Source organism: Artemia sp. Qi Xiang Cuo, chromosome 5 (genome assembly GCF_049724085.1).
Source record: "Artemia sp. Qi Xiang Cuo chromosome 5, ASM4972408v1, whole genome shotgun sequence".
In the NCBI taxonomy this organism is placed as follows: domain Eukaryota; kingdom Metazoa; phylum Arthropoda; class Branchiopoda; order Anostraca; family Artemiidae; genus Artemia; species Artemia sp. Qi Xiang Cuo.
The window spans coordinates 59,947,154-59,974,045 of record NC_142798.1 but is presented as its reverse complement, the minus strand read 5'-3'; the positions used below and the strand labels follow the sequence as shown (position 1 = coordinate 59,974,045).

The window sequence follows — 26,892 nt, the reverse complement described above, 5'->3', positions numbered from 1 at the left end:
GGGAAACGTACCTCACGCAGAAAACGCGGTCTTATATTGTCAGTCATTGGATACTGTTGGAGAAAATGGACCAAATCTTTATTTTCATTTTTACATAAGGGACATCTGTACCCGCAATCCGGCCCAGGCCCATGCCATTCCAATTTATTCCAATTATAATCCACAGGTAAATTACTGGATCGTAGTTGGATCCAGTATTTTTGTCCTCTCTTACTCAGACTTAAATTTAGATAAAATTCCTCCCCTAAGATTTTCTTTGCTTGACTATAACCTATCCGGCTATCTGATAGATAGGTCTGCATTTTGATGCCCAAATATTCTACCTCTCATTTAGGTTTGACCTTAATCATTTAGGCTTGAGATGAGTATAGAATGAGCTTTGTGGAGGGAGAGACTGATATCTAATGTCTCTTGATTTGCAAGAATATTTCAGGTCTACACATTTGTTATTGGTCCTAAGAAGATACCCCTTCTTAGGACTAAGAAGGGGTAATAGTACCCCTTCCATTATATCACTATGTTTCAATCTAGCCTAAAACATTATATTCACTTACAGAGATGGAAAAGGTGATGGGTGGTGGTTATTACGATTCTCACCAGGAACTTTCATAGGTGTAAGACAAGTGCTATCTGGAGCTTTGTTTTCAGAGATTTTGAATTGTAATATTTTTTTTCTATTTATATTTGATATTTCAATGCATTTAGACGTATTTATACAATGTATTTACAAATCATGTAGCGCTACTGTAGAGATGGTGGTGGCTTCTATTGCGTAGAAGATCAAATGTCACGCAGAATTTCAAACCTTATGAACAATAATAGGCTACCCTATTTCCATCCACTCAAAATTCTGCAGCAAAAATATTATTAAGGACGAATACAACAAAACAATTTTCATCAAAATTTTGTTTATCAAAATATTCATTGCAGTCAAGTATTTTAATTCTTAAACAGGGAAATAAAAAAAGCGGCTCAATAACAAACAACTTTCAATGTTTTGGTTAGGTCCGGGCATGATTTGAAAAACAATCAGAAATTGAATGTAATATAAAGTTTTTTTCTTCAACTGAAATTAAGGAGCAGATCAGAATTATTCTATATCTGAGGGGGAGGGCTCCCCCCTCAATTTCTAGCACTTTATGATAAAGTTTGACTTTTCGTCCCAATTTTTTAAGAACGACAAGGCGTTGAGTTGGAATAATAAGTTTCTCAAAACACTAATTTTTTTTGGAGTATTGAGCGAAGAGTTGAGGGGGGCAGTCCTCCCTCAGATGTGGATAATTCCTCTGTTTGTTTTAAGATTTAATGCTGCTCCTTTCTTTCAGGCAAAAAATTAGTTAATTATTTAGTGAAAGGAGAAAGGATTCTCTAAATGACTAGAGAAAGGATTCTTGATAATAGGGAGGATTCTGGGCTCAAACAAACAGGGAAAATATTCAAGAGCTGTAGAATGTAATAAGTTGGAAGTCAGAGGGAAGGCAGAGGAGGAGAATTCAGATCTGTGCCTAGGGAAATATAGCCAGCACTGTGGGAGTAGGAGAAATAATATAATGGGATGTTAAACCATCCCACTCTACTTTAGCCTTCTATACCTGTTGCTCCTCTTCCTTAATTCTCCCTTCAATTAGCTGCAACACTTTACTATCCTCCATACCAGGCCCTCTCCCATCTCCCCACAAAACTGAAAGCCCTAAATCATCTTGAATTCTCTTCCCCTTTGACGGCCAATATCTCTTCTTCTTTGATGTTAGCAATTCTATGTATGCCCCTCTCACTAGTCTTGACTCCGGAAGCTGCACTATTTTCAACCAGTATCTAATTATTGAGATAGCATGGCTCTGGTACATACTATATAACCCCATATCCCCTCGAAGTACTTGGCTGTAGGTATTATTCTCTAGACTATAAAACCTCTTAAAAAAACTGCAACTTCAAAGACTCAAGCTGTGGCGCCTTTTCCCAGCCCCATAATTCGCCATCTATAATGAACTACAGGCTTAATTTTTGTTTCAAAGATATATTTTAGTACTTTTACATCATTTACCCCTTCTAATATTTTACTTCTATAAACAGATGCTAGCGCCGCTTTTGCTTTCTTAATTGATTCTTTAACATGTTCACGTCATCCTCCTTGTTGTTCAATCCAAACACCTAGATATTTAAACCTTTTAGATCTTACTAATTCCACCCCTCTATAATAAAATATTTCCTCTGAAGAATCCCCACCACCAAATACAACAGTTTAACTTTTACTTACATTAAGCTCCAGATTATTTAACATAAAGTAATCAGAAATCAAATCAATCAAAATCTGGAAATCTCTTCCACTTATACCACCAGAGCCATGTCATCTGCGAATAATAACACCGACAGATTCAAATTTCCTAAACGCAATGACGGATTCATTCTAGTCTCTGCATTCCTGCACATATCATTAATAAATAAATCAAATAGCTTAAATGATAGGGTATAACCTTGCCTAACTCCAGAACTTAGTCCTATCACATTAAAAAAACGCCACTTGCACTCCGGACCACAACTCTAGTTTTTACATATATACTCACCAGTAGCCTAACTATCCTCCTCGGTAATCCTATCTCAATTAACTTATACATTAAAATCCATTTATCAACCTTATCGGACGCTTTACGCAGGTATAAAAATGCTACATAAAATCTCTTCTTCCCACTACCATATTTATCAAAAAGGCCTTGCATAACTAACACCTGGTCGACCGTAGAATACAATTCTCGGAATCTAGCTTGCTCTTCTCTTAAAATCTCATACTTACCAATCCACTCACTCAGACGCTTCTCTATTATCTTCATAAATATCTTACTCAGTGTGGATGCTAGGCTTATTAGCCTATAGTTTTCCGGGTCTTCTCTGTTTCCCTTCTTAAATAATGGAATTCCTGTTGTAAGGTTTCAGGACTCAGGTCATATTCCCCGGCCCAGAATTACATTAAATATTGGCAAGAACAACGATATAAGCTTCTTATAGAAAAGAGTCGGAATTCCATCGGGTCCTGCGGACGAGTTACCTTTCATGGACTTCAGGGTGGCTCGCACTTCTTCTACTGTTATCTCCTCTGTCAGGGCGTAATCATGTTCCTTCATAGGGTATTCTCCACACCCTTCTTCTTTGAGTTCGTAAGCAGTCAAAAACCTCTAAGATCTCGTACACAGCCAAAAGCTTTCTGCAAGGGATTGTTTCCAAGCTTCTGGGTCTGGTTCCTCCTGGTTCTTGCTGATATTTGTTTGCGTTATTCTTTTCCAGAACTGACGGGGGTTTCTCTTTTTTAAATCTTCTGATGAAACTCTAGCTTGTTCTTCTCTAAACATCCTCTTCTTAGTTTCAATTAGCATCTTATATTGACTTCTTTCCGATTTAAAACTAGCCATTAGTGTTATATCATCTTTTCTCATTTTTGACAATTCAAGTTTTTCACTTAATCTAATTTTATCCGCCAAACATTCAGTATCGAAGAAAGACTCCTCCATTCCTCTTCATTTTCCCTTGAGTTTCTGCAGTCTTGATGTTGTCGAATATAGGATATCTGTCAGGTCACCTACTCGTTCTGTAATCGACCTCTCTTCGCTTAGGCTCTGAAAATTCGTAAGAACTTCTTCCGAAATAAGGATCCTTTCTGCTTCCTTTTCATCACTACTACTCTGTGACCCTAATCTTAAAGCAGATCTAGGCCTATGTTCCCCCTCTTTTCTACTTTTATCTATTCTCTCTTTATTCTTTCCTTTAATTCCTACATCAATCACTACCTGTAGATGATCTGACCCTCCCCAATTTAAAACTTCTACCGAAACACGATATTTAACACCATAGCCATATTTACATCCATCAAAAAATTATCAATAGGCTAGGCCGTAGCCCTGAATAGCAAGTGCACTCACCTTTTTCTTTATCTTTTCCAAATCTCCCATTACAAATTAACAATCCATTCTCTCCAGAGTAATTCAATAATCTCTTACCCCATTCATTCACCTCTTACCCCCTTCCATCACTGTTATTCCAAGCAATAAGGTACGCTTCCGGGGTAATCTCATCCGTCTCATCCAACACGGTAATTTGGCACCCGCTACTGCCAAAAATTGCAGAAGTTCATATGGAAGTCTTTTCAACACAAATGGATTTGTGTTTTTTTTCTAACTTTTTAAGATAACTTTTGGTGTGTAAATTCCTCTTTTTCCCATTCCTTAGCACTTTTCAACGAAACTAAAAAAAAACTCAAATAAAATTTTCAAATTTAGAAATATTATTTTCCACAGGGGGGTGGGGAGGTTAGTTTCTGCGAGGGTATTTTCTAAGGAGGGGTTACTTTCCGTGGGGGGGATTTTCCGCGCTGGGGTATTTGCGGGGGGTTAAACACCCCCCTCCCATTAACTATATTCATGTATATTATTTTACTGTGTTCATGGCTTTAAAATACACTTATTTATCTATCTATCTAATATACAGAATAATTGTACCAAACACGTTTTGCCTGCAGACCTGCTATACTTTACCCCCCCCCCCCAATGTGGAAATCTATAGCGCAAATCTACTTCTAAAGTAACAAAAAAACTAACAAAAAACCGGCGTGTTCTCGAATTTTACAAAGCGTAAACTTGAGTGAGTGGCGCATAATACACAAGCAGCAAAATTCCTTACCTCCTAACTCAAATAAAATTCTCAAATTTGGAAAGCCTTATTTTCCACGGGGTGGGGGGGGGGTATTTTCTGCGTTTTTCCGGAGGGTATTTTCCGCGGGGGGAGGGGGGTAAACGCCTAGAACCATTGTAGAGCTTTGAAGCTTCTATCTTTAAAAATGTGGAATTATGTGTTTTTTGCCAGAAGAAAGATCACGGATGCATGTTTATTTGTTTTTTTTTCCAGGGGTGATCGTATCGACCCAGGGGTCCTAGAATATCCCAAGAGGGCTCATTTGAACGGAAATTAAAAGTAATAGCGCCCTTTTTAAGTGACCAAAAAAATTGGGGGACAACTAGGCCCCCTCCCTCATCCCTTTTCCCCAAAATCGTCTGATATATATATATATATATATATATATATATATATATATATATATATATATATATATATATATATATATATATATATATATATATATATATATATATATATATATATATATATATATATATATATGTATTAGCCATTTTGTTCATCATAGTTGAAATGACCAATAACTCTATGCCTTTGGATATAACATGAACCCCACAGCCCCAGGGGAAACGTCTTTAATTTATAAAAATTGCCCATTGTTTACGCATAGTATTTGTTATGGGGATGCATACATTTTAGGGTGGGAAGACGAGTTTTTTGCAGGGGGATTTTCACGTGGGAACTTTCCATAGGGAGAGAAGTTTCCAGGGGGTGAACTTGTCAGAGGAAAGTATACACTGGGGGAATTTGCCAGAATTGCTATGCAAAATTCTTTTTATATTTCTTGCTTTCTCTTTTCCATCTCATTTCACACAGAGAGTTTTTAAAGAGAATTGTCCTGGGTAAATTTTCACCGGGATTGAATTGTCTAGAGGATATATCCATGGGGAGGCTATTTATCCGCGGAGGTGTGGCCAGATTTCCTAGGATTATTTAAAAACAATCAGAAATTAAATAAAAAAACAAGTTTTTTCAACTGGAATTAAGGGGCGACATTAAAACTTAAAACGAGCATGTATTATTCCGTATATGAAGGGGTTTGCCTCCTCTTCAACACCTCGCTTTTTACGCTAAAATTTGAATTTTGTCCCAGATCTTTAAGAACGACTCCTGAAACACAAGGGTCGTTTAATTGCAACAACTAAATAAAAAACAAGTTTTTTTCAACTGAAAGTAAGAAACAAAATCAAAACCTAAAACGAACAGAAATTATGACGTATATGAAGGGAGCTGCCTCGTCCTCAACACCTCGCTCTTTACGCTAAAATTTTTAGTACTTTTGAAAAAAGCTTCTTATTGCTCCAATTAAACGACCCTTGTGTTTTAGGAGTAGTTCTTAAATAATAGGGGCAGAATTGGAACTTTAGCGTAAAGAGCGAGGTGTTGACGCTAAGCGAGGTGTCGAGGTGTCATAGTAGTTTCTCTTTGCTCTGAGTTCGGCTTAATATGTGATTTCATTTATGGTCGTTTTAGGTTTTAATATGGTCGTTTTGGTCTTCTTGGAAAACTTCTAATTTGGAAAAATGTATTTTTCTATTGATGTTTGTTCCTTTTAAAATTTATGTAAATATATGAGCGTTAACAACAGATAATTTTGTAAAGTTTTTTAAGCTTTTGTGCACAAGAACCAAAATGCTGTCTGTCAAAATTCAGTCAGAATTTTCGATCAGCTGTAGTTTTGTATAATATTTTTAAATAATATCATTGCTTTAAGATTCAGAGTTGATTGGGAGGGGGATTTTCAATCACACAAATTGAAGATCTGCTTGAATTTTGATCTTCTGTGGGAATATGGAGTTGAAGCCATTCTTACCCTCATCCTGTAGGCAACCTTGAATTTAAACATGTCTTATTCCACTGTTTTATTGAAAGAAGCTTTCCATCTTTTGTTGTGTTGTAACTCTCAGAATGTTCCGATAAATGTATATTTAATTCTTTTATCAAAAGAGTTCATTTTTGCTGTCTTCGAAAATAAATCTTGGATATCAAGAATCATTACAACCAAATCTATTTCCAAAAATATAGTCTTCATTAAGGCTCCCATAGCCCAGTCTACATCCCCATAAGTTTCAAGCTGATCTAGGCCTTCTAAAAAAAAAATGTTTGCGTCCGGAATGGATAAAATCAAATTTTTCTATTTAAATCTGTCGTCTTAATTAACCCAGTCTGCATGTCCTGTGAACTTATAGCCGACTGAAAAAAAACAAACAAAAAAAAACAATTTCTGGTCTATTTTTGGGCATCAAATATTGATACAGCTCAATTATTTTCAAATTATTTTGTCCTCTTTAGTCCATTGTACCCAGTCTATGTGTCCAGTATGTTGCAAGCCGACTGGAGAAGAAAAAAATAGATTAGGGCTTACTCCAATATGTTGCAAGCCGACTGGAAAAGAAAAAAAGAAAGCAGGGCTTACTCCAGCATGTTGCAAGCCGACTGGAGAAGAAAAAAAGAAATTAGGGCTTACTTCGGCCTTCAGGCATCGCAAGTCGATGCATCCAATGTTTTTTTCCTGTCTTCATTGTGCTCCCCTCGTGTACATGTTTTGCAATTCTCATGCCAATCATAGGCAGCGCAACAGCGCTGTCTAAGTAAAGAACGATGTTGGCACAATATTTTATTTATTATTTTTTTTTTTTTGGTTTTAGACCAGCGCACTTCGTATCGAAGGAGTTATCGTAGAAACTTCGAAAAGGGCTCATTCGATTGGAAATTGGAATGGCTAATGCCCTTTTTAATAGTCAAAACTGATTGGAAGACAACTAACACCTCTTCCACGCCCACCATTTCCCCAAACTCATACAATCAAAAGTTTTAGATAGCCATTTTGTTCAGCGTAGTTGATTTCCAGATAGAAATTATTGTTTTTGACACTCCCCCACAGCCCTCAGGGCAAGGATTGTAAGTTATGCCCTGTGGGCATGTAAGGTTTTTATAGAAAGCTTTGTTGCAGGAACTTTAAAAAGGGCTCATTCGATTGGAAATTCAAAGGGCTTAGTGCCCTTTTTAATAGTCGAAAGTGATTAGATAAGATAAGATAAGATAAGTTTTATTCTTCATTAAATACACATATAATATTACAAGTTATTAATCCCTCAAAGGCTCATTGGCCTGTACAAAGAGGGACGACATATGAATTACATACTCAGAGATAAAAAACAAAAGAAAAATTTAAAATGATCACTTACTCACATATGAAGGAGAAGAAAAGAAAATATAGATAAACTGGAAACTATAGAAAAAATTAGAATAAATAAACTAAAATTATTAATTATATTAAATAGACTCACAAAAAAACACAAAAAAAAAAAAAAAAAAAAAAAAAAAAAAAAAAAATATAATTACTATAAGCGAATCCCTATCGTCGAAACAGAATTATGTGAATTGTCAGGTAAAACCAACATCATAATAGCTGTTACGATATTATTCATAACTCTTATCCAGAGGGCAACTAACCCCCCTCTCACGCCCACCTTTTCCCCAAACGCATCCAATCAAAATTTTTAGATAACCATTTTGTTCAACGTAGTTGAAAGTTCTAAAAATTAGGTCTTTGAGGATGACAACCCCCCCCAGCCTTCAGGGCAAGGGTTGTAAGTTATGCCCTGGGGGAATATGAGGTTTTTAAACGAAGTGTTGTCGTAGAAACTTCAAAAAGGGCTCATTCGATTGGAAACGGAAACAAATACTGCCCTTTTTAATAGTCGAAAGTGATTGGAAGGCAAATAACACCCCTTTCACGCCCACCATTTATCCAAACACATCCAATCAAAGTTTTGAGATAGCCATTTTGTTCATAGTAGTTGAAAGGTCCGGAAATTATATCTATGAGGATAACACTCCCCCACAGCCCTCAGGGAAAGGGGGGTAAGTTATGCCCTGGGGCCATATAAGGTGTTTATTGAAAGTTTAGTCGTAGAAACTTGAAAAAGGGCTCATTCGATTGGAAATTCAAAGGGTTAGTGCCCTTTTTAATGTTCGAAAGTGATTGGTGGGCAACTAAGCCCCTTCTCACGCCCACCTTTTTCCCAAACACATCCAATCAAAATTTTTAGATAGCCATTTTGTTCAACATAGTGAAGTTTTGGAAATTAGGTCTTTGAGGATGATAATCCCCTCAGAGCCCTCAGGGCAAGGGTTGTAAGTTATGCCCTGGGGGCATATAAGGTTTTTAAAGATAGTTAAGTTGTACAAACTTCAAAAAGGACTCATTCGGTTGGAAATTGAAAGGGCTAGTGCCCATTTTAATAGTCGAAAGTGATTGAAGGGCAACTAAACCCCCTCTTACGCCCACCATTTTCCCAAACACATAGGCCTACAATCAAAATTTTGAGATATCTATTTTGTTCAATGTAGTTGAAAGTTCTGTAAATTATGTCTTTGCGGATGACAACCCCCACAGCCCTCGGGGCAAGGGTTGTAAGTTATGCCCTGGGGGAATATAGGGTTATTTGTAGAAAGATTTGTCGTAAAATTTCAAAAAGGCTCATTCGATTGAAAATTGAAAGGGCTAGTGCCCTTTTTAATAGTTGAAAATAGCTGGAGGGCAACTAACCCAATCAAAATTTTAAGATATTCATTTTGTTCAACGTAGTTAAAAGTTCTAAAAATTAGGTCTTTTAGGATGACAACCCCCAGAGCCCTCAGGGCTAAGGTTGTCAGTTATGCCCAGGGGGCATGTAAGTTTTTTTTATAGCAAATATTGCCATAGAAACTTCAAAAAGGCTCATTCAATTGGAAATTGAAAGGGCTAGTACCCTTTTTAGTAGGCTAGTCGAAACTGATTGGAGGGCAACTAACCTCCCTCTCACACTCACCATTTTCCCAAAGCCATCCAATCAAAATTTTGAGAATGCCATTTTTTTCAGCGTAGTTGAAAGTTCTTGATATTATGTCTTTGAGGATGATCACCCCCCCCCCCGCATACACACACCCCTCACGGCAAGGGTTTTAATTTATGCCCAGGGGGCATATAAGGTTTTTATACAGCGTTGTAATAGAAACTTCGAAGGGCTAGTGCCCTTTTTAATAGTCAAAAGTGATTGGAGGAAAACTAGCACCCCCACCACGCCCACCATTTCCCCAAAAACATCGAATAAAAATTTTGAGACAACCATTTTGTTCAATGTAGTTGAAAAGTTCGAAAATTATGTCTTTGAGGATGACACTCCCCCCACAGTCCTCAACGCAAGGGTTGTAAGTTATGCCCTGGAGGCATATAAGGTTTTATAGAATGCAATGTCGTAGAAACTTCCAAAAGGGTTCGTTCAAGTGGAAATTGAAAGTGCTAGTGCCCTTTTTAATAGTCGAAAGTGATTGGAGGGCAACTAACGCCCCTCTCAAGCCTACAATTTCCCAAAACACATCCATTCAAAATTTTGAGATAGCTATTTTGTTCAATGCAGTACAAAATTCTGGAAATTATGTCTTTGCCAGCGTTGTCGTAGAAACTTCAAAAAGGCTCATTCAGTTGGAAATTGAAAGGGCTAGTGCCCTTTTTAATAGGATAGTTGAAACTGATTGGAGGACAACTAACCTCCCTCTCACGCCCACCATTTCCCCAAAGCCATCCAATCAAAATTTTGAGAATGCCATTTTGTTCAACGTAGTTGAAAGTTCTAAAAATTAGGTCTTTGAGGATGACAACCCCCCACAGCCTTCAGGGCAAGGGTTGTAATTTATGCCCTGGGGGAATATGAGGTTTTTAAACGAAGTGTTGTCGTAGAAACTTCAAAAAGGGCTCATTCGATTGGAAACGGAAACAAATACTGCCCTTTTTAATAGTCGAAAGTGATTGGAAGGCAATTAACGCCCCTTCTACGCCCATCAATTATCCAAACACATGCAATCAAAATTTTGAGATAGCAATTTTGATCAATGTAGCTGAAAGGTCCGAAAATTATATCTTTGAGGATGACACCCCTCCCCCACAGCCCTTGGGGTAAGGGTTGTAAGTTATGCCCTGGGGCCATATAAGGTGTTTATTGAAAGTTTAGTCGTAGAAACTTGAAAAAGGGCTCATTCGATTGGAAATTCAAAGGGTTAGTGCCCATTTTAATGTTCGAAAGTGATTGGTGGGCAACTAAGCCCCTTCTCACGCCCACCTTTTTCCCAAACACATCCAATCAAAATTTTTAGATAGCCATTTTGTTCAACATAGTCAAGTTTTGGAAATTAGGTCTTAGAGGATGATAATCCCCTCAGAGCCCTCAGGGCAAGGGTTGTAAGTTATGCCCTGGGGGCATATAAGGTTTTTATAGATAGCGAAGTTGTACAAACTTCAAAAAGGACTCATTCGATTGGAAATTGAAAGGGCTAGTGCCCATTTTAATAGTCGAAAGTGATTGAAGGGCAACTAAACCCCCTCTTACGCCCACCATTTTCCCAAACACATAGGCCTACAATCAAAATTTTGAGATATCTATTTTGTTCAATGTAGTTGAAAGTTCTGTAAATTATGTCGTTGAGGATGACAACCCCCCAACAGCCCTCGGCGCAAGGGTTGTAAATTATGCCCTGGGGGAATATAGGGTTATTTGTAGAAAGATTTGTCGTAAAATTTCAAAAAGGCTCATTCGATTGAAAATTGAAAGGGCTAGTGCCCTTTTTAATAGTTGAAAATAGCTGGAGGGCAACTAACCCAATCAAAATTTTAAGATATTCATTTTGTTCAACGTAGTTAAAAGTTCTAAAAATTATGTCTTTTAGGATGACAACCCCCCAGAGCCCTCAGGGCTAAGGTTGTCAGTTATGCCCTGGGGGCATATAAGGTTTTTTTTATAGAAATATTTGTCGTAGAAACTTCAAAAAGGCTCATTCAATTGGAAATTGAAAGGGCTAGTGCCCTTTTAATAGGATAGTTGAAACTGATTGGAGGGCAACTAACCTCCCTCTCACGCCCACCATTTCCCAAAAGCCATCCAATCAAAATTTTGAGAATGCCATTTTTTTCAGCGTAGTTTAAAGTTCTGATATTATTTCTTTGTGGATGATCACCCCCCCCCCCCCGCATACACACACCCCTCACGGCAAGGGTTTTAATTTATGCCCAGGGGGCATATAAGGTTTTTATACAGCGTTGTAATAGAAACTTCGATGGTCTAGTGCCATTTTTAAGAATCAAAAGTGATTGGAGGAAAACTAGCACCCCCACCACGCCCACCACTTTCCCAAAAACATCCAATAAAAATTTTGAGATAGCCATTTTGTTCACTGTAGTTGAAAAGTCCGAAAATTATGTCTTTGAGGATGACACTCCCCCCGCAGCCCTCATCGCAAGGGTTTTAAGTTATGGCCTGGAGGCATATAAGGTTTTATAGAATGCAATGTCGTAGAAACTTCCAAAAGGATTTGTTCAATTGGAAATTGAAAGTGCTAGTGCCCTTTTTAATAGTCGAAAGTGATTGGAGGGCAACTAACGCCCCTCTCAAGCCTACAATTTCCCCAAACACATCCATTCAAAATTTTGAGATAGCTATTTTGTTCAATGCAGTACAAAATTCTGGAAATTATGTCTTTGCCAGCGTTGTCGTAGAAACTTCAAAAAGGCTCATTCAGTTGGAAATTGAAAGGGCTAGTGCCCTTTTTAATAGGATAGTTGAAACTGATTGGAGGACAACTAACCTCCCTCTCACGCCCACCATTTCCCCAAAGCCATCCAATCAACATTTTGAGAATGCCATTTTTTTCAACGTAGTTGAAAGTTTTGGATATTATGTCTTTGAGGATGATCACCCCCCCCCCCCCGCATACACACACCCCTCACGGCAAGGGTTTTAATTTATGCCCAGGGGGCATATAAGGTTTTTATACAGCGTTGTACTAGAAACTTCGATGGGCTAGTGCCCTTTTTAATAGTCAAAAGTGATTGGAGGAAAACTAGCATCCCTACCACGCCCACCATTTCCCAAAAACATCCAATAAAAATTTTGAGATGGCCATTTTGTTCAACGTAGTTGAAAAGTCCGAAAATTATGTCTTTGAGGATGACACTCCCTCCACAGCCCTCTTTGCAAGGGTTGTAATTTATGGCCCGGGGGCATATAAGGTTTTATAGAATGCAATGTCGTAGAAACTTCCAAAAGGGTTCGTTCAAGTGAAAGTGCTAGTGCCCTATTTAATAGTCGAAAGTGATTGGAGGGCAACTAACAAGTGATCTCAAGCCTACAATTTCCCCAAACACACCTATTCAAAATTTTGAGATAGCTATTTTGTTCAACGCAGTACAAAATTCTGGAAATTATGTCTTTGCCAGCGTTGTCGTAGAAACTTCAAAAAGAACTCATTAAATTGGGAATTGAGAGGGCTAGTGCCCTTATTAATAGTCAAAAGCCATCGGAGGGTGAATGCCCCCACCCCATACCCATCATTTCCCCAAACACTTCCGATCAACATTTTGATATAGTAATTTTGTTGAACGTGGTTGAAGGGTCCGGAAATTATGTTTTTGAGCATGACAACCCCCAACAGCCCTCAGGGCTAAGGTTGTAAGTTACGTCCTGGGGGCACATAATGTCTTGTAGAAATTGTTGTCGTAAAAACGTCAAAAAAGGGCTCTTTCGTTTGGAAATAGTGAGGGCTATTGCCCTTTTTAATAGTCGAAAGCAATCAGAGAGGAAGAATCCCCCCCCCAAACGCCCATCATTTCCCAAAACATTTCTGATCAACATTTTTGTATGGTCATTTCGTTCAACGTAGTTGAAAGGTCTGGGAGTTATGTCTTTGAGGATGATTATAGCCCTCATGACAAGGGTCGTAAGTTATGCCCTTGGGGCATGTAATGTTTTTATAAAAAGTTTTGTCGTAGAAACTTCAAAAAGGGCTCATTCGATTGGAAACTGAGAGGACTAGTGTCTTTTTTATTAGTCGAAAGTGATCCGAGGGCAAATGTCTCCCTCCACGCCTATCATTTCCCCAAGCACTTCGAATCAAATTTTGATAGAGCTATTTTGTTAAGCCTATCAGAAAGATCTGGGAATTATGTCTTTGAGGATAACAAATCCTCCCAGCCCTCAGGACAAAGGTTGTAAGTTGTACCCTGGGGACATATAGGTTTTTTTTTTATAGAAAGTGTGGTCATATAAACTTCAAAGGGGGTTCATTGGATTGGTAATCAGACGCTCTAGTGCTCTTTTTAAGAGTCAAAGTGAACGGAGGGTAGCTACCCTCTCACCTCTGCACACATGTCGTATTGTCCTGAAATACGTTTAATCAACATTTTGAGATAGCCATTCTATTCAAAATAGTTTAAATATCATATAACAAGGCTTTTGGGGTTGAAACAAACCCCAGAGATTAGGGGCAAGGGTTGTAAGTTATGCCCAGGGGGTATTAGAGGTTTTTATGGAAGGGATGGTTGCTTAACTTCAGAAGAGGCTCAGTCTTTCTCCCTGAAAAAGACTATGTCAATATGGAACGAACCGAAATTAATAAAAAAAAACTTTTTGCACAAAATGAGTTTTTCAAAAAAAGTAAAGCACTCCATTAAACCAAAAATGCACAAAAATATAATTAAATAATCTACCAAGCATACAACAACCACAAATCAGTATCAATAAATAAATGAAACCCAAAACAAACACAAATTAAAATAAGTCAAACTCAAAACGAGCAGAAATTAATCTGAGTAGGGTTCTAAACCTTATGCTTTCTAAAAGCCAGAACATAATTTGTACTTTAGTGAAAAAATTCTCTTAAATGTTTTCGCTTATAACTTTAAGAAAACAAAAATTAATTAAGATTTTAAGGAATAAATATCAGCATATTTATATTAAACTGACAATGCACATTTTTTTCAGTAAATTCATTTGAATTTTTTTATGCACTAGACGAGAACAACCCGTGTTCGAACCCGCTGAGCCGTGAACAGCCCGTCTTTGAACACGGGTTGTCCTCGTCTAGTGCATCAGTGCATCTAGTGCATCAAACACGGGGTTGAAACTTCCAACCCGCTGAAACTAGACGAAAAACTAGAAACTTGAAACTAGATGAGAACAACCCGTGTTCGAACCCGCTGAGCCTGAAAACGCGGCTTAGTTTATTTTCAATTAGTCTTGCAAAAACTCCAAACACTGGGTATATTGGAAAAATTAGGGAAAACTTAAAAACATTCTCTGACAAAAACTAGATTTGATATTTTAACTATTTTGAAGGTTGTGAAAATTTTCACGATTCCCGTCCTGACTCTTGAAAAACCCCAGATCCCCAACTCCAATTAATTGTCCCGTCACTACCGAATACAGGTGGGGTTCGGGGAAGAGGAATTGTTTTGAGAGATCTCCAGACCGACTCATGTAATTATTTATATTTACTAGTGTATTATTGCCTTCCTGTACCTACAGATTAACTAATTAATCTACTTGCAGGTGGTCAGGGATTGGGGGAAAGAGGGATTGTCCTGAAGTTGGTCCAGATCCTTCAAATTTGAAATTTTTTATAATACACGCTAAAATACACAATATTCAATATTGTGGTATTCTTATGCAATTTTTAAAGATCTAATTCCCCTAGAAGGCTTTGACCCCTCTCCCCTAAAGTTTTGATTTGCTCTAAGTACGGAGATTACCAGATCAAAGCAAATATAAGGTTATTAAAATGCGGAACTTACATTTTTATTTATTTATTTCTATCGTATTATGTTGTTGTCACCTGAAAACAAAAGAGCATAACACCATCTTGGGTCGACACTTGCGTATAGTTGCACAAGGGCTCGAGTATTAGTGGTGGGGGGGGGGGGGCTCAAATTAGTATTGCAAGCCTAGAACGGTAAAATTCCGGGGTGATGTAAGTCTAAATTGTTCAAAAAATATATTTTAACACTTCCTGGATTTTTTTTTTTTTACTCGAAAAAAACTATTGTATTCACGTTAGATATTTTAAATACTTTATTGCATAATGTAAGATTACTAGCTGAAATTCTTTAACCTATGTTTGAAGTAGATTGTATGACATATAATAGGTCACATTTATCTTGACATGCACTTAACAGGGGTAATGATACCATATCTGTAATATTTTCAGGGATCCGGAATCCTTCACTGATCAGATTGGTTTTTAAGAATCATTCAGTTTTTTTTTCGTGATTTCCTCTTCTAATTCAAGTTACAGGTCTCTATCGATTTCAAAGTTAGTACGCTGCGCGGAGAGACTTTAAATTTCCCGCTAAGAGATGCTCTCTGTCGAAAAATTCTTTGTTCGTTTGTTTATTTATTATTTTTTTTTCATTATTAAACTGATTTCACTTTTTTAGAATGCTTTGTGAATTTCAGGAATGGAATCGTATACCTAATTGTGAACTAATTGTATAGACAGGTTTCTTTAAAAGGATGAGCTGTGAGTTGAGACTTCCTAGTGATCACATGGCACCACCAGCCCCTAAAGTGAAATACCTTGCAATGGTGTTGAGTGATCTGGAAAATGAAAAGTAAGTAATTCAATTTAACTTGTAACATACTATTTTGACAGCTTTATTATCTTCTCTTGTCCTTTTATGATGAACACTTTTGATAAACACAGTATTTTTGGGCTGATTTTGTGTTTAAAAAAATGGTATATGTGTAGAAGGCCTGTAGTTGATCAAGTCTTCTACTGTTACTTTTCCAAGCACTTTGTCTGTAACTCTCTGTTCCTGCATCCGTCTGGTCTATTTCTTTAATGTTAATTTCTTCTTTTTTTTTAAGCTGTTAAAAGTCGTTATTTTTTCAGCTGCAAAACTTGAGTCATTCAGAAGCCAACTTTATTTGGTCTATCATTGACATTTTTTTGACATTGTAGCGTCAAAGCTTTTAATTGACTCTATACCCGTACATGCAAAGGTATATTCTCTAAAATAATGTTTGATATTAAAACATGTCGTGGCATCGAATTCTAGGTATTTTTTTCGAAACCTTTTCTTAGAAGTTCATTCGTAGTACTTAAACCTATTCTTGAATATTATTCCGCGTTATGATTGGAATATTAAATTTAAACCTAGCAATATGTCTTTCTGTTTGGTTATCTCTCCTTTTTTTTATGTGCTCAATCAAATTTGCCGAGGTAGTTGAAAGGTGCTTTGTGACTTTTTTGGTAATTCAATATTTACAGGCTAGCCCCTCAAAAAAGCAAAATTCGTCGATTATTTCAGTCGATTTCCTCCTATCTCACGAGGCTCTAAAGACATTTAGCTTGTTTTCTAAAGTGAGTTTTCCTCTTTTCTAACTTGTGTGGCTTGAAAATAGAGCTTTTGATATAGACATTGACAAAAAGTTGAAATTGGCTTATGAACTGCTCATTTATATATCTTTATGAGGGAATGAAATTAGCAAATGATTCATCTTTTATTGTTTAAAGTGGAACGGGGGTACTGGCGCATGTGCTTTTTCTTATAATTATATGCTTTATGTTCTGTTTTGTATATATTATCAAGTATTTACATTTCCTTTGTTGATATCGCACACGTCTTTCAAAAATATCAAAGCACAAAGAGCCAACTTTTTAAAATGGTGGAACAGTGTTTTGAACTATTAATATGTTTCATTGTCAGTATATGGGTGATTTTTCCCCTCCTCCCTCCGGAGAGTCCCCCGTATACAATTTTCTTCCGAGAAATATCCCGCAGACAATTACCCCTGGAAAATTCCCCCACATGTAAAATTGAGTAGCCGAAGGGAAAGTAAGTCAAATAGTAAAATGAAGGAAAGAAGGGATTACGGAATATTCTACCTATGTTTCAAAATGCAGGTAGAATATGTGGGGTAAAATATCCTATGGGATTTATATTTTATTCTTTTTAATTCTTTTTTTTTTTCGTGTTTTTGGGGGATGGGAGTTGAGCTGTCATAGCAGGCTAAGATAAAAGTTAAAGAAAATAATCTGCTTGTATATAAAACCTTTTATGTACGCCTAGTGGACTCGTTCTCAATCGCAAGGGGTGAACTGGTTCCAAGTGCTATAGATGTCGGTGCCAGACCAAGTCCACGGAAAGTAAATACTTGTACTTCTTGGTCCTAGCATGTATCTCTGTGCAACTCCATCGTAGGGCAACCCTTCTACAGGTGCCACTAATTTCATTTTTCTAAATTTCTTTCTTTAACTTTTATCCTATCCTGCTACGGTAACTTGACCCCCCCCCCTCTTCCTCCCCCCCAAAAAAACATGAAAAAAAAGAACTAAAAGGAATAAAAGCAAGTACTCTAGGATATTCCACACTAGGGTTGCCATAGCCGCCTAAGTATAGACCGGGACATTAGGAGCTAGTGACCGAGAATCCCGATGTAAAGTCACCATTATCACCATTTTGTCTTTATTTTGTAAACGCATCAAATTAAAATTATAAAAAGAATTAAATATGCACAACGTAGTTTCTACATATGAAATACTATTTACTTGCTATGATTTCCAGATTCTTTCACCTTATTTAGCAGGTCCAGTTCGCGCTTAACGTACTTAAAAATTGCTGAACTTGTAATTGTGTAATTAAACTTGTATTGAGTTATCTTTTCGACCATGTTTACGTGAATTTGAAGGTGATTAGGTTTTCTAGTAAGCTGTCCAGCTACTAAAGGAAATACTCTTTCCACATTGGCGTCATGACCAGGGATAAATATTGGCACATCAAATTCAAAATGTTTTCTTTCCAACGTCTGTTTAAAAAAAAAAAAACTTAACTATTTTTTTGCATGTCTTTATCATTCCAACATTCGTTACTTCTTCTTTGTCCTGTGAAATCTATTTCTTAAAATGCGCTGTCAATAAAAATCATTTCCTCTTCTTGTAAATAATGAACTGTCTTTACAGCATTCTGCCATTGTGGTGGGGTAGTAAGGTTCATCCATGAAAACACATTATATTTTGTGAGTGGAAAACCCCATTGTTGTAAATATTTCAAAGGCGTTTTGTAATAATTATTAATTTCTTCGTCAAATAACTTTTTTGTATGCTGAGGGATTTTGGCTATTTGTCATATTCACTTTCAGTTTGAATCCGCAGAAAATTTGCTGATGCACGTTCTGGCAGTTTTTTTTTTTTTCAAGACTTTATGAGTTCTTTAACTGCAATATGGTCATGTTTGGTTTTTATATTTTCTTGATTTGTTTCTAAAAAAAAAGATTTGTATGTAAAAAACAAAAATAAACTTGTGACAACGGATAGTTAAAGAAATCGGCTGTCACTTTGTGTGGTCTTATTTCAGCCAAAAAATTGTCTCAGTGATTCCAAGACTTTCAGAATACGTTCGATGGCCGACAGCAATGAGAGCCATTCAGTTCTTGAATGGGATTGCCACCTGCTGCCTCAAAAAAGATTTAAGACGCTCATTGCGTACCGCTAATATAAAAAAATATGTGTATATCTTTGGTACCTCTGACTCTACATCAACTAAAAGCACGTACGCTAATGTCGATCCCGTATGTAGGATGTGAAGAGGACACCCAATGCCTTGAATATCTTTTGAGAGCTTCGATTTCAATTTAAAATGAACTTTGTTTGTCCCCTGCCTCTCGCGTGTTAGCATGTGTTAGTATTATCAGCGCTGTACGCGATTAACTTTTCCAGTGAAATATTTAAGTTCTTAAGTGTAATTATGCAGAAAAAAATAATGATTTCTAATGTTCTGTTTTCCAAAGAGTCCGGTGTCATTAGTTTCAACTGCATACCATCAGTTTCCACGAAATACAGAGTAAGAATGGGAAGCAACTTTTCAGCGTCTTGATTACTTTCATCGATGAAAATTCCTTAAAATTGAATTTTCTAAAGTTATTGTATAGTATTTTGTACAGAATGTGGTGGCAATATGTTTTTTTATTATTGCTGTAGCTTTGGTTAACGCACTGGATTGTTTCTCGGCAATTTTTGAATCAGGATAAAGGGTAGCGTTCAATTTAGTGTTACAGTCCAATGAATTAAAAGCCTAATGGTGATTAAATCCTTTCTTAGCCGTTGTTAATTCAGCCACGCACACTAGAGTATCATCTGGCGTGTTTTCTCTCACCATATATGATGAAACATCTTGTGAAGTAGAAGCTATGGATGCCTTAGAATTATGTCCATTAGATATAATAGGGTCGTTTATCGAAGTCTTACCACTATGGCTCATGGAAATAAACAAATAACATACTGTGCCAAGTGCTTTGAACTCATTTTTGCCTTTCTAGATAGACGACTAGAAACCCCATTTACAAACATACTTTACAAACATAAACCCCATTTACAAACATACTTTACAAACATAAACCCCATTTACAAACATACCGTCTTTACTTATGTTTTGGCATTTTAAACTACCTGCTCCTTTCTTTCCTTTATTAGTATCTGACTCACCCTTGATTATATTTATAAATTATGTAAAATAAACAAAGCAATATTGCACGTGACTGACTGGGAGGCGGCAATGAGTGGGTGGCGGGCATGTGGCGGCAGCGCTCTGCAAAACGTGCTCCTTTACCAGTTTTCACTGTGTGCGTTATAATGCAAATATCCGAACATTTTGTAGATCAACCGGAACAGAAGTTTCAACCAGGTGACGTGTTCGCTGTGCCGGGACGTATGGCAACCCTATTCTGCACCATATTACTTCTTTCTTTTCTTCGTTTTTTTTTTTTTTTTTTTTTTTTTTTGTCATTCTTTCTCTTTGTTTGCTGAATTTTACATGTAGAAGTAATTTTCCCGGGGGAGAGGGTAATTATATGTTGGCTGGGGGATCTGTGGACGGAAATTTCCAGGAGGGGGGGGGAATTAGCCTAGAACCTTGCGGTGTCAGTGTAGATCGACAGTGTAAAATCAAACCGCATTCCGTGCAGTAAGCCACTTCTTTGTGGCCGCAGTTTAGGATCTCAAGGCTCTTGGTAAGGAATAGAAAAATTGCATGTTTTCAAATAGACAAATCCTGCGGCTATGTGGGCACTGCCTATTAGGTTATGTTGGGAGCAACAGAAGATATTAAGATGCACGGTGCATTTAGCTGAAAATTTTATGACTATGAAAATATTATAATTTTATGTGACCAAGACGTTACTAGATATTAGTTAATTTTAGGACTCTATTTTTAAAGAAATACGCTTGCTCGAATTATCTACCCCTCATTGAGACTGAAAATTGAGCATGCATGGCCATTCTATGAAGACGACCTGTTATCCGGCCACGGAAATATCGATTTAGAATTGCTGCCTGGACTTCATGTTGCCGCCTCAAACCTAAACGTTTTATTTCCTTTGCTTGTTCCCCTTTTTCGGTCTAAGTGCTTGATCATTAGATTATGTACAATCACAAGAGTATCCCTTAAAAATGGCAATTAATAAAAAAAAACTACGATACATATTTATGAACACCAAAATTTTTTTTAGGTGTCAGTTTATTCAAGTCCATTTTGAAATGTGCCTATAAAAATCCTCTGATTGCTCACAAAACCAAACACGAAAAATTTGGGTATTTTTCCCGGTTACGCATTAAAACCAGTAATGAACCTTTTTCTTGAATTTTCTTTACTATTTGTTCTATGGAGTCGGTCAATTTTTTAAAGAACAATTTTTCTTTATCTTTAAAAAGTGTAGCTAAAAATGCAACCACTAAACAGAGACAAAAATATGCCCTTTTTATCACAGTATTTACAGCATTATTCTGCAGTAATAATATATATATGTATATATTTTTTTTTTTCGTCTTTGAAGAACGTGTAGATATACTGTATTAAGCGGATTTTTGTGTTGTTGAAATTAGAGTGGTACTAATTATTTTGTTTTGCTAGAGCAACGTTGGTCAATCAGCTGGAGGCCGAAGATAGGGATAGGCATGCATATTTTGCTAAGCTTGAAGCTCTTTCTAAAGAGATGCGTGAACTTCCAGTTCCAACTGATTCGGTATGTATCAAGTTGTCAATCTTTAATGGGCGTTTGTTTCCTTTATTAATTTAACACATGAATAAGAAGATCTTGACTTTAAAATATCTTAGTTTAAAACGACTAATTTGCTCAACCTGAAAATATATAAGCCTATATATTACAATGATAGTAATAAAAACTATATAGACTTGGGAATTGCTCGCCATAAAATGTACGCAAAGCACAAATCCACGACCTAAAAACAACTTCAGTTCAATATAACAACGTTGATGAGACGGTCTGTCACTTTTGACAGTACTGAGGTCTTGGAATTTGAATTAGTTCACTAGACTGCATTATTGAAAGTGCGTCTCCGTTTGGTATGTCCTCCAATCTGCCAGTTCGCACATTCTACAACATTTGTGGTCTCCAATCTACAAACTGCAATTGCGAAACTGATAAACAAGTTTCCATTGAAATTGGATTTGCAGATTTGGAGACGTGCGTTAAAACACAAAAGATTGACTGTTTATTTTGAACATCATTGTGTTCGAAAATTACTTTGCAGTGTGGGTGCTAGATGTTGCTGGCGTGTGTAATTTACTCTTCCAGCTTGAAAATACACAGTTTCACTTCATTTTTGAAATACTTTTATTGCGAATAGTTTTTTTTACAGTGTTGGGATTAATTTTGTTGTCAGGGTGGTGGCTCAAAGACAGTTAAGATTTAAAATAGCAGGATATGAAACTAGGCTGAGCTTAGATTTCTAAATTAGAGCTTAATAAAAAATTGATTTTGAACAGTCAGGTAAGCTAGGATCAAATCGCGATGGCTGAAGACCTGAGTTGTCTGCTAAGATTAGGCATCCTGGCCCTCCAAGTGGTCTTTTTGCAAGTTAAAAGTTAATGAAGCTTGGTTGTTTGCCAGTATTATAAAAAATCATGCATTGAATTCTGCAATATATAAAAGTTTCTACATGATCAATTTTAAAAATGTTTAAACACAAACATTTGAAGGAAAAGTAGAAAACGATATTGGAACCTAAAACGATCAGAAATAAGGTCAATTAGTAAGTTCTACTTAAAAGAAATAGAAACTACAGTGAATTAATAAATAAAACCTAAAACAAACAGACAAATATTCAAGTCAAACTTAGGCTTCTAACTATTCAAACCCCCTAGAGGCTAGACTATCAGTTGGGCCTTACTGAAAAATCAACATATTATTTCAATGATTGCCATTCAGCTTTTTAAAAGTCATATATAGACAACAGGCTTCTGTACCTTTGAATGAATTAGGATCAACAGGAAAAATAGCAATAATCTGAAAAATGAGACTTTCGCATAATGTGGGGCCCCTGACAGTAACCCCTCATATCTCCCTGGAGACATATTTTTGGACCTTTCGACCATTCTGAGTAAATTGGCTTTTTTGAAGTTTTATCCAGTTTTACTGGAGGCTAGGGCCTGGCAGGAGAAGAATAGGGGTGCCCGGAGGGACGCTATCTGCCTTCAGATCAGATTCGATGAATAAAAAGATGAAAACGTGTAAACATTTTATTTAAGACAGTAAACTTTAAGGAAACAATAAGAAATGTTTTATATATTTGTACTAATAAATGTCCGAATATTTTTACTTCAAATCTGGAAGCCTTCATCAACAGGAGAAAAAGATTAGATTAATCAAATTAACACATCCTCGAAAATAAAATAAAAATATGAAAATGGGGATTTTGTTTCGTTTATCTTTTTCTCTATGTAGCCTTTGTGTGTTTTTGACCTGAAAAAAATACACTAATGCTATCACTGTCCGATCGGACGAGCACCTCTCAAGCTCTTACGACTATTCGTTTTATCCAAAGATGGCACAAAAAATAAACGTGGGAGACCGTTGCTCTTCGCCAAGTCAACACCACTGCCTTTATTCTGATCTTGGACCAAGTAATAGCCTTGGCCTTTAGCCTTAAATGGAACGAAAAAAAAAATTGTCCCCACGTTTATATAATGCCACCGTTTTTGTTTTTTTTTTTGCCAGTGATTTTAGCAATTTACTAAAAAGTTGAAAGAGTACCCTCTTGGTTATATGCGGACGATAAATGATAGCAACCTTTGTGTTGTGAACCATCTATATCTTAAAATCTTTGTACTTTTAGCTTGCCATATCGTAAACTTATAATTCATTTAATATTTCGTTATGTCTAAAACCAAAGGGCAATTCTGATGCTTTGCGATATAAAGAAATGCAATTATTAAAATTTTGAAGCGTTTACGTTTAAATAATGAAGAATATGTAAAGATTATACTGGTTGCTAATTCGGCTCTATTTTGGAATGCAGTACTTAGAATTATGCGAGGCAGTAATGGGCCAGCTTGTCGTATGATTAAAAAAGTTTGAATCTGAGCAACTTTCTATTATTATTCCATTAAAGTATTGTAGGTTTTTGTTTGGCTGACTAAAGAATCAGTGACCGGTTTGGATTATTTCTATCTTCCTTGCCAGTGCTGTAACAAGTACTCCAAATTTTTACTTAAGTAACAAGTACCAAGTACTATCAATTTTTTTACTTAAGTATCAAGTATCAAGTAATCCACCAAAATTGTACTTAAGTAGTTCAAGTAATAAGTAGTCTGAAATAGTACTTAAGTAGTACTTCAAGTACTACTTCAAGTAATCAAATTATATGATGTTAAAATTACTATTGAGCTAAAAAAAAAAGGGAATTCTTCCATGGGAGGCTCTTTCCAGCACAACGATCACACACTTACGCCACTGACACTCAGGTTAAATTAATGGTTTCTTTTATTATATTAAAGAACTAGTACAAAAACAGAATAAAATTTAAAAGGTTTTTTTTTTCAAAATATAATTTTAAATAATTATAAAAATCATTAATTTAAAAAAAAAAAAAGCTGGAAAGAAACGGAAATAAATATCCCGTTCTCAACGGATCTTCCAGCGATTCACTCAGTCAGAAAATCGTCTTACCATATACGGTATATATAGTCAGTCGCTCAGTGCCATTCTTCAAAGACAGTTTCGCAAAAGGAGCTGATTCTGACATCTGCTTTTCAAAAGGTGACATTAAAATAGGTTGAAAAGGGAACCATCAAAACAGTAAAACGAACTCTCAAACTACGTCCATATTTTGCTGAAAAACCTTGAATTTCTCATTGGCTTTCAACAAAACGAGGCTCTCAAACCTTCCGTCCGCCAAGGAATTACGCCTTGGACTCATTATAATGCCACCTTTCGAAAAGAGACGCTCAACTGGGGCCGATGTAGGAAGCATACAATTATACTTCCGAAACACTGAATTCACTGCCGGGTACTCTTGTAAGATCGAGAGAGTCTTTCGGGAATCACTGAGATATCTCAGAATCTCGATCTTGACCGTATTTGCCACAGTTGGTTGCTGAGTGCTTGTTCCTGATTCGTCGTCCGAAAAGTCAAAAAAAGCCTCAGGAGATCTCTCAAGAACTATGCCACTGCTTTTTTCACTAGTGGCACCCATTTTCTGCTTCATTGTTATGGCCTCCTCTGTCATCAAACCCAGCACCAGTTCCTTGTGTTCTTCTTTCCCAAACTTGTCCTTGAAAAACGGCAATGACCACGTAGCAAGATGGTAGTCCGAATGAACCTTTGGAGATCCACTGAGAAACGGAAATCTTTTTCCAAGTCCTTCGAGCAGCGTCTGGGTTAAGACCCTTGTGAGTTTGACACTTTGGTGCAACTTCACCAACTTCCTTTCCAAGCACTTGATAGTTGGGAGAACAGTCCTGAAATAGGCTTTCTCCTCACCCTGAAGCATATCTAGGGCGATTGCTATGGGCTCAAGGACTGAGACGTACTCAGCAAGAAATTCAAGCTCACTTGTTTTGAATCTTGGTTTTTTCAAGACATCACACACTGCTGAGAGCTTTCCAGCCATGTGACACTCAAGAATTCTTTTCAGTGCATCGTATTCAGAATTCCATCTTGTTGCGTTGGGTCTTATCAGCTTTTTTCGAAGACCTCTTTCAATAGGTCATTGTTTTTTGAGCTGTGGCTTAGGGAATTCCATAAGCCCTGACACTTGCTCTTGACACTCTGCAGATTTCTTTTGTAACTCACGTCCGTATTTGAAGCATACTTGGCATCTGTGGTGGCCAAAAGGTTCAGGGTATGACTAGAGCAGCGAAAGTGTGGAGGTAAGTACATACCTATATTACCTAATGAGTCCGATCTGCCATCATTCCCTTCGGGCTCAGAAATATCGCTATCGTCATCATTTGTGTTAACAATACGGTCGGGAAGATCAGAATAACTATCAGAGGTCCCTCTAACCCCTGCTTCTAGTTCATCTTGGTCTTGTGCACCACTTCTGGGATTGACACTAGAACCCAATTCTGGTTCCCCGACATCAGTCACATTCACCCTGTCAAAGATCTTACCAACGTCAACAACATCTAATTCTTCGGATTCGGAATCCATGCTTTCTTCATCAGGTGTGTCACTCTCACTGGTTGCAAACTCAGAGCTGGATTCTTGCTCCTTTGATTTTCCTAACTCCTTAAAAGCTTTGACGAAGTTTGAAGCATTGTCTGTTACAATTGCCCGAATTTTGCTCAGATTCTTGTCAAGACCATATTCACGAAATATTGCAAACAGCAAGTCTGAAATTCTGTCGAAGGTATGCGCTCCAGCAAACCTTCTAACTGCAAGCACCATAGGCCCAAATTTGTTTTGACTATCTAACACATGAGCTGTTACTCTAATAAAGCTCTTATTATTAGAAGACCAGATATCACACGTCATAGTGACATAGTCTACTTTTTCAAAGAGCTGAATCATTTCTTTCTTTACAACTAACAGAGACTCATCAATTTTACCGGCCAGAGTTTTCCTTGACATTATTGGTCCGATACTTGGGTTTATCCCCAGAATCATTTGCTTAAATGCATGACTTTCCACTGTAGAGAGTGGGCGCATGTCAGACACTATGTAATTCATAATCCACTCATCAGCCCTTTTTTTCGTACATTTCTTTTTTTCAAAGAAAGAAAAAGGTGTATCCTCTTGCTTAGGCTCGGGGATGCTTTCATCGGTTGCGTCATTAGCAGAATCAATGGTCTGCTCATCTCCATCTCGCCTCCTTTTTTCCTAGTGTTCACTTTGGAGAATTCAACATAGGTTGAAGGATGAGCCGTCTGAAAGCAGACATAATGTTTAGTTTTGCTATATGAATCAAATCCAAAGGCTCATTGCTTTTCCACAGGATCCACTGAACATTGAAACTGCAGTATAACAAGTATAACAAATATGAATGAACCATCACTTTCTGAAGGTTTGATGGTTTGGTTTTGTCAGTCAGGAACTCAACTACTTTGAGACCATCACCTGATAGAGGGAAGTTCACCTAATGTGAGGATATGTCCCTTGT

The 26,892-nt window shown here is 37.0% G+C and overlaps 1 protein-coding gene across 1 annotated transcript in view; it reads left to right on the top strand.

The window, feature by feature from the left end:
* The first annotated feature begins 15,951 nt into the window (after positions 1 to 15,951).
* Positions 15,952 to 26,892, top strand: part of LOC148952335 (uncharacterized) — a 97,867-nt gene continuing 86,926 nt past the window's right edge. Inside the window, exons 1-2 of the mRNA XM_089089790.1 lie at positions 15,952 to 16,105; positions 21,401 to 21,512. Coding sequence (XP_088945916.1) covers positions 16,008 to 16,105; positions 21,401 to 21,512 — 210 coding nt within the window. The 5' untranslated portion in view covers positions 15,952 to 16,007. The remainder of the gene's footprint in view (positions 16,106 to 21,400; positions 21,513 to 26,892) is intronic.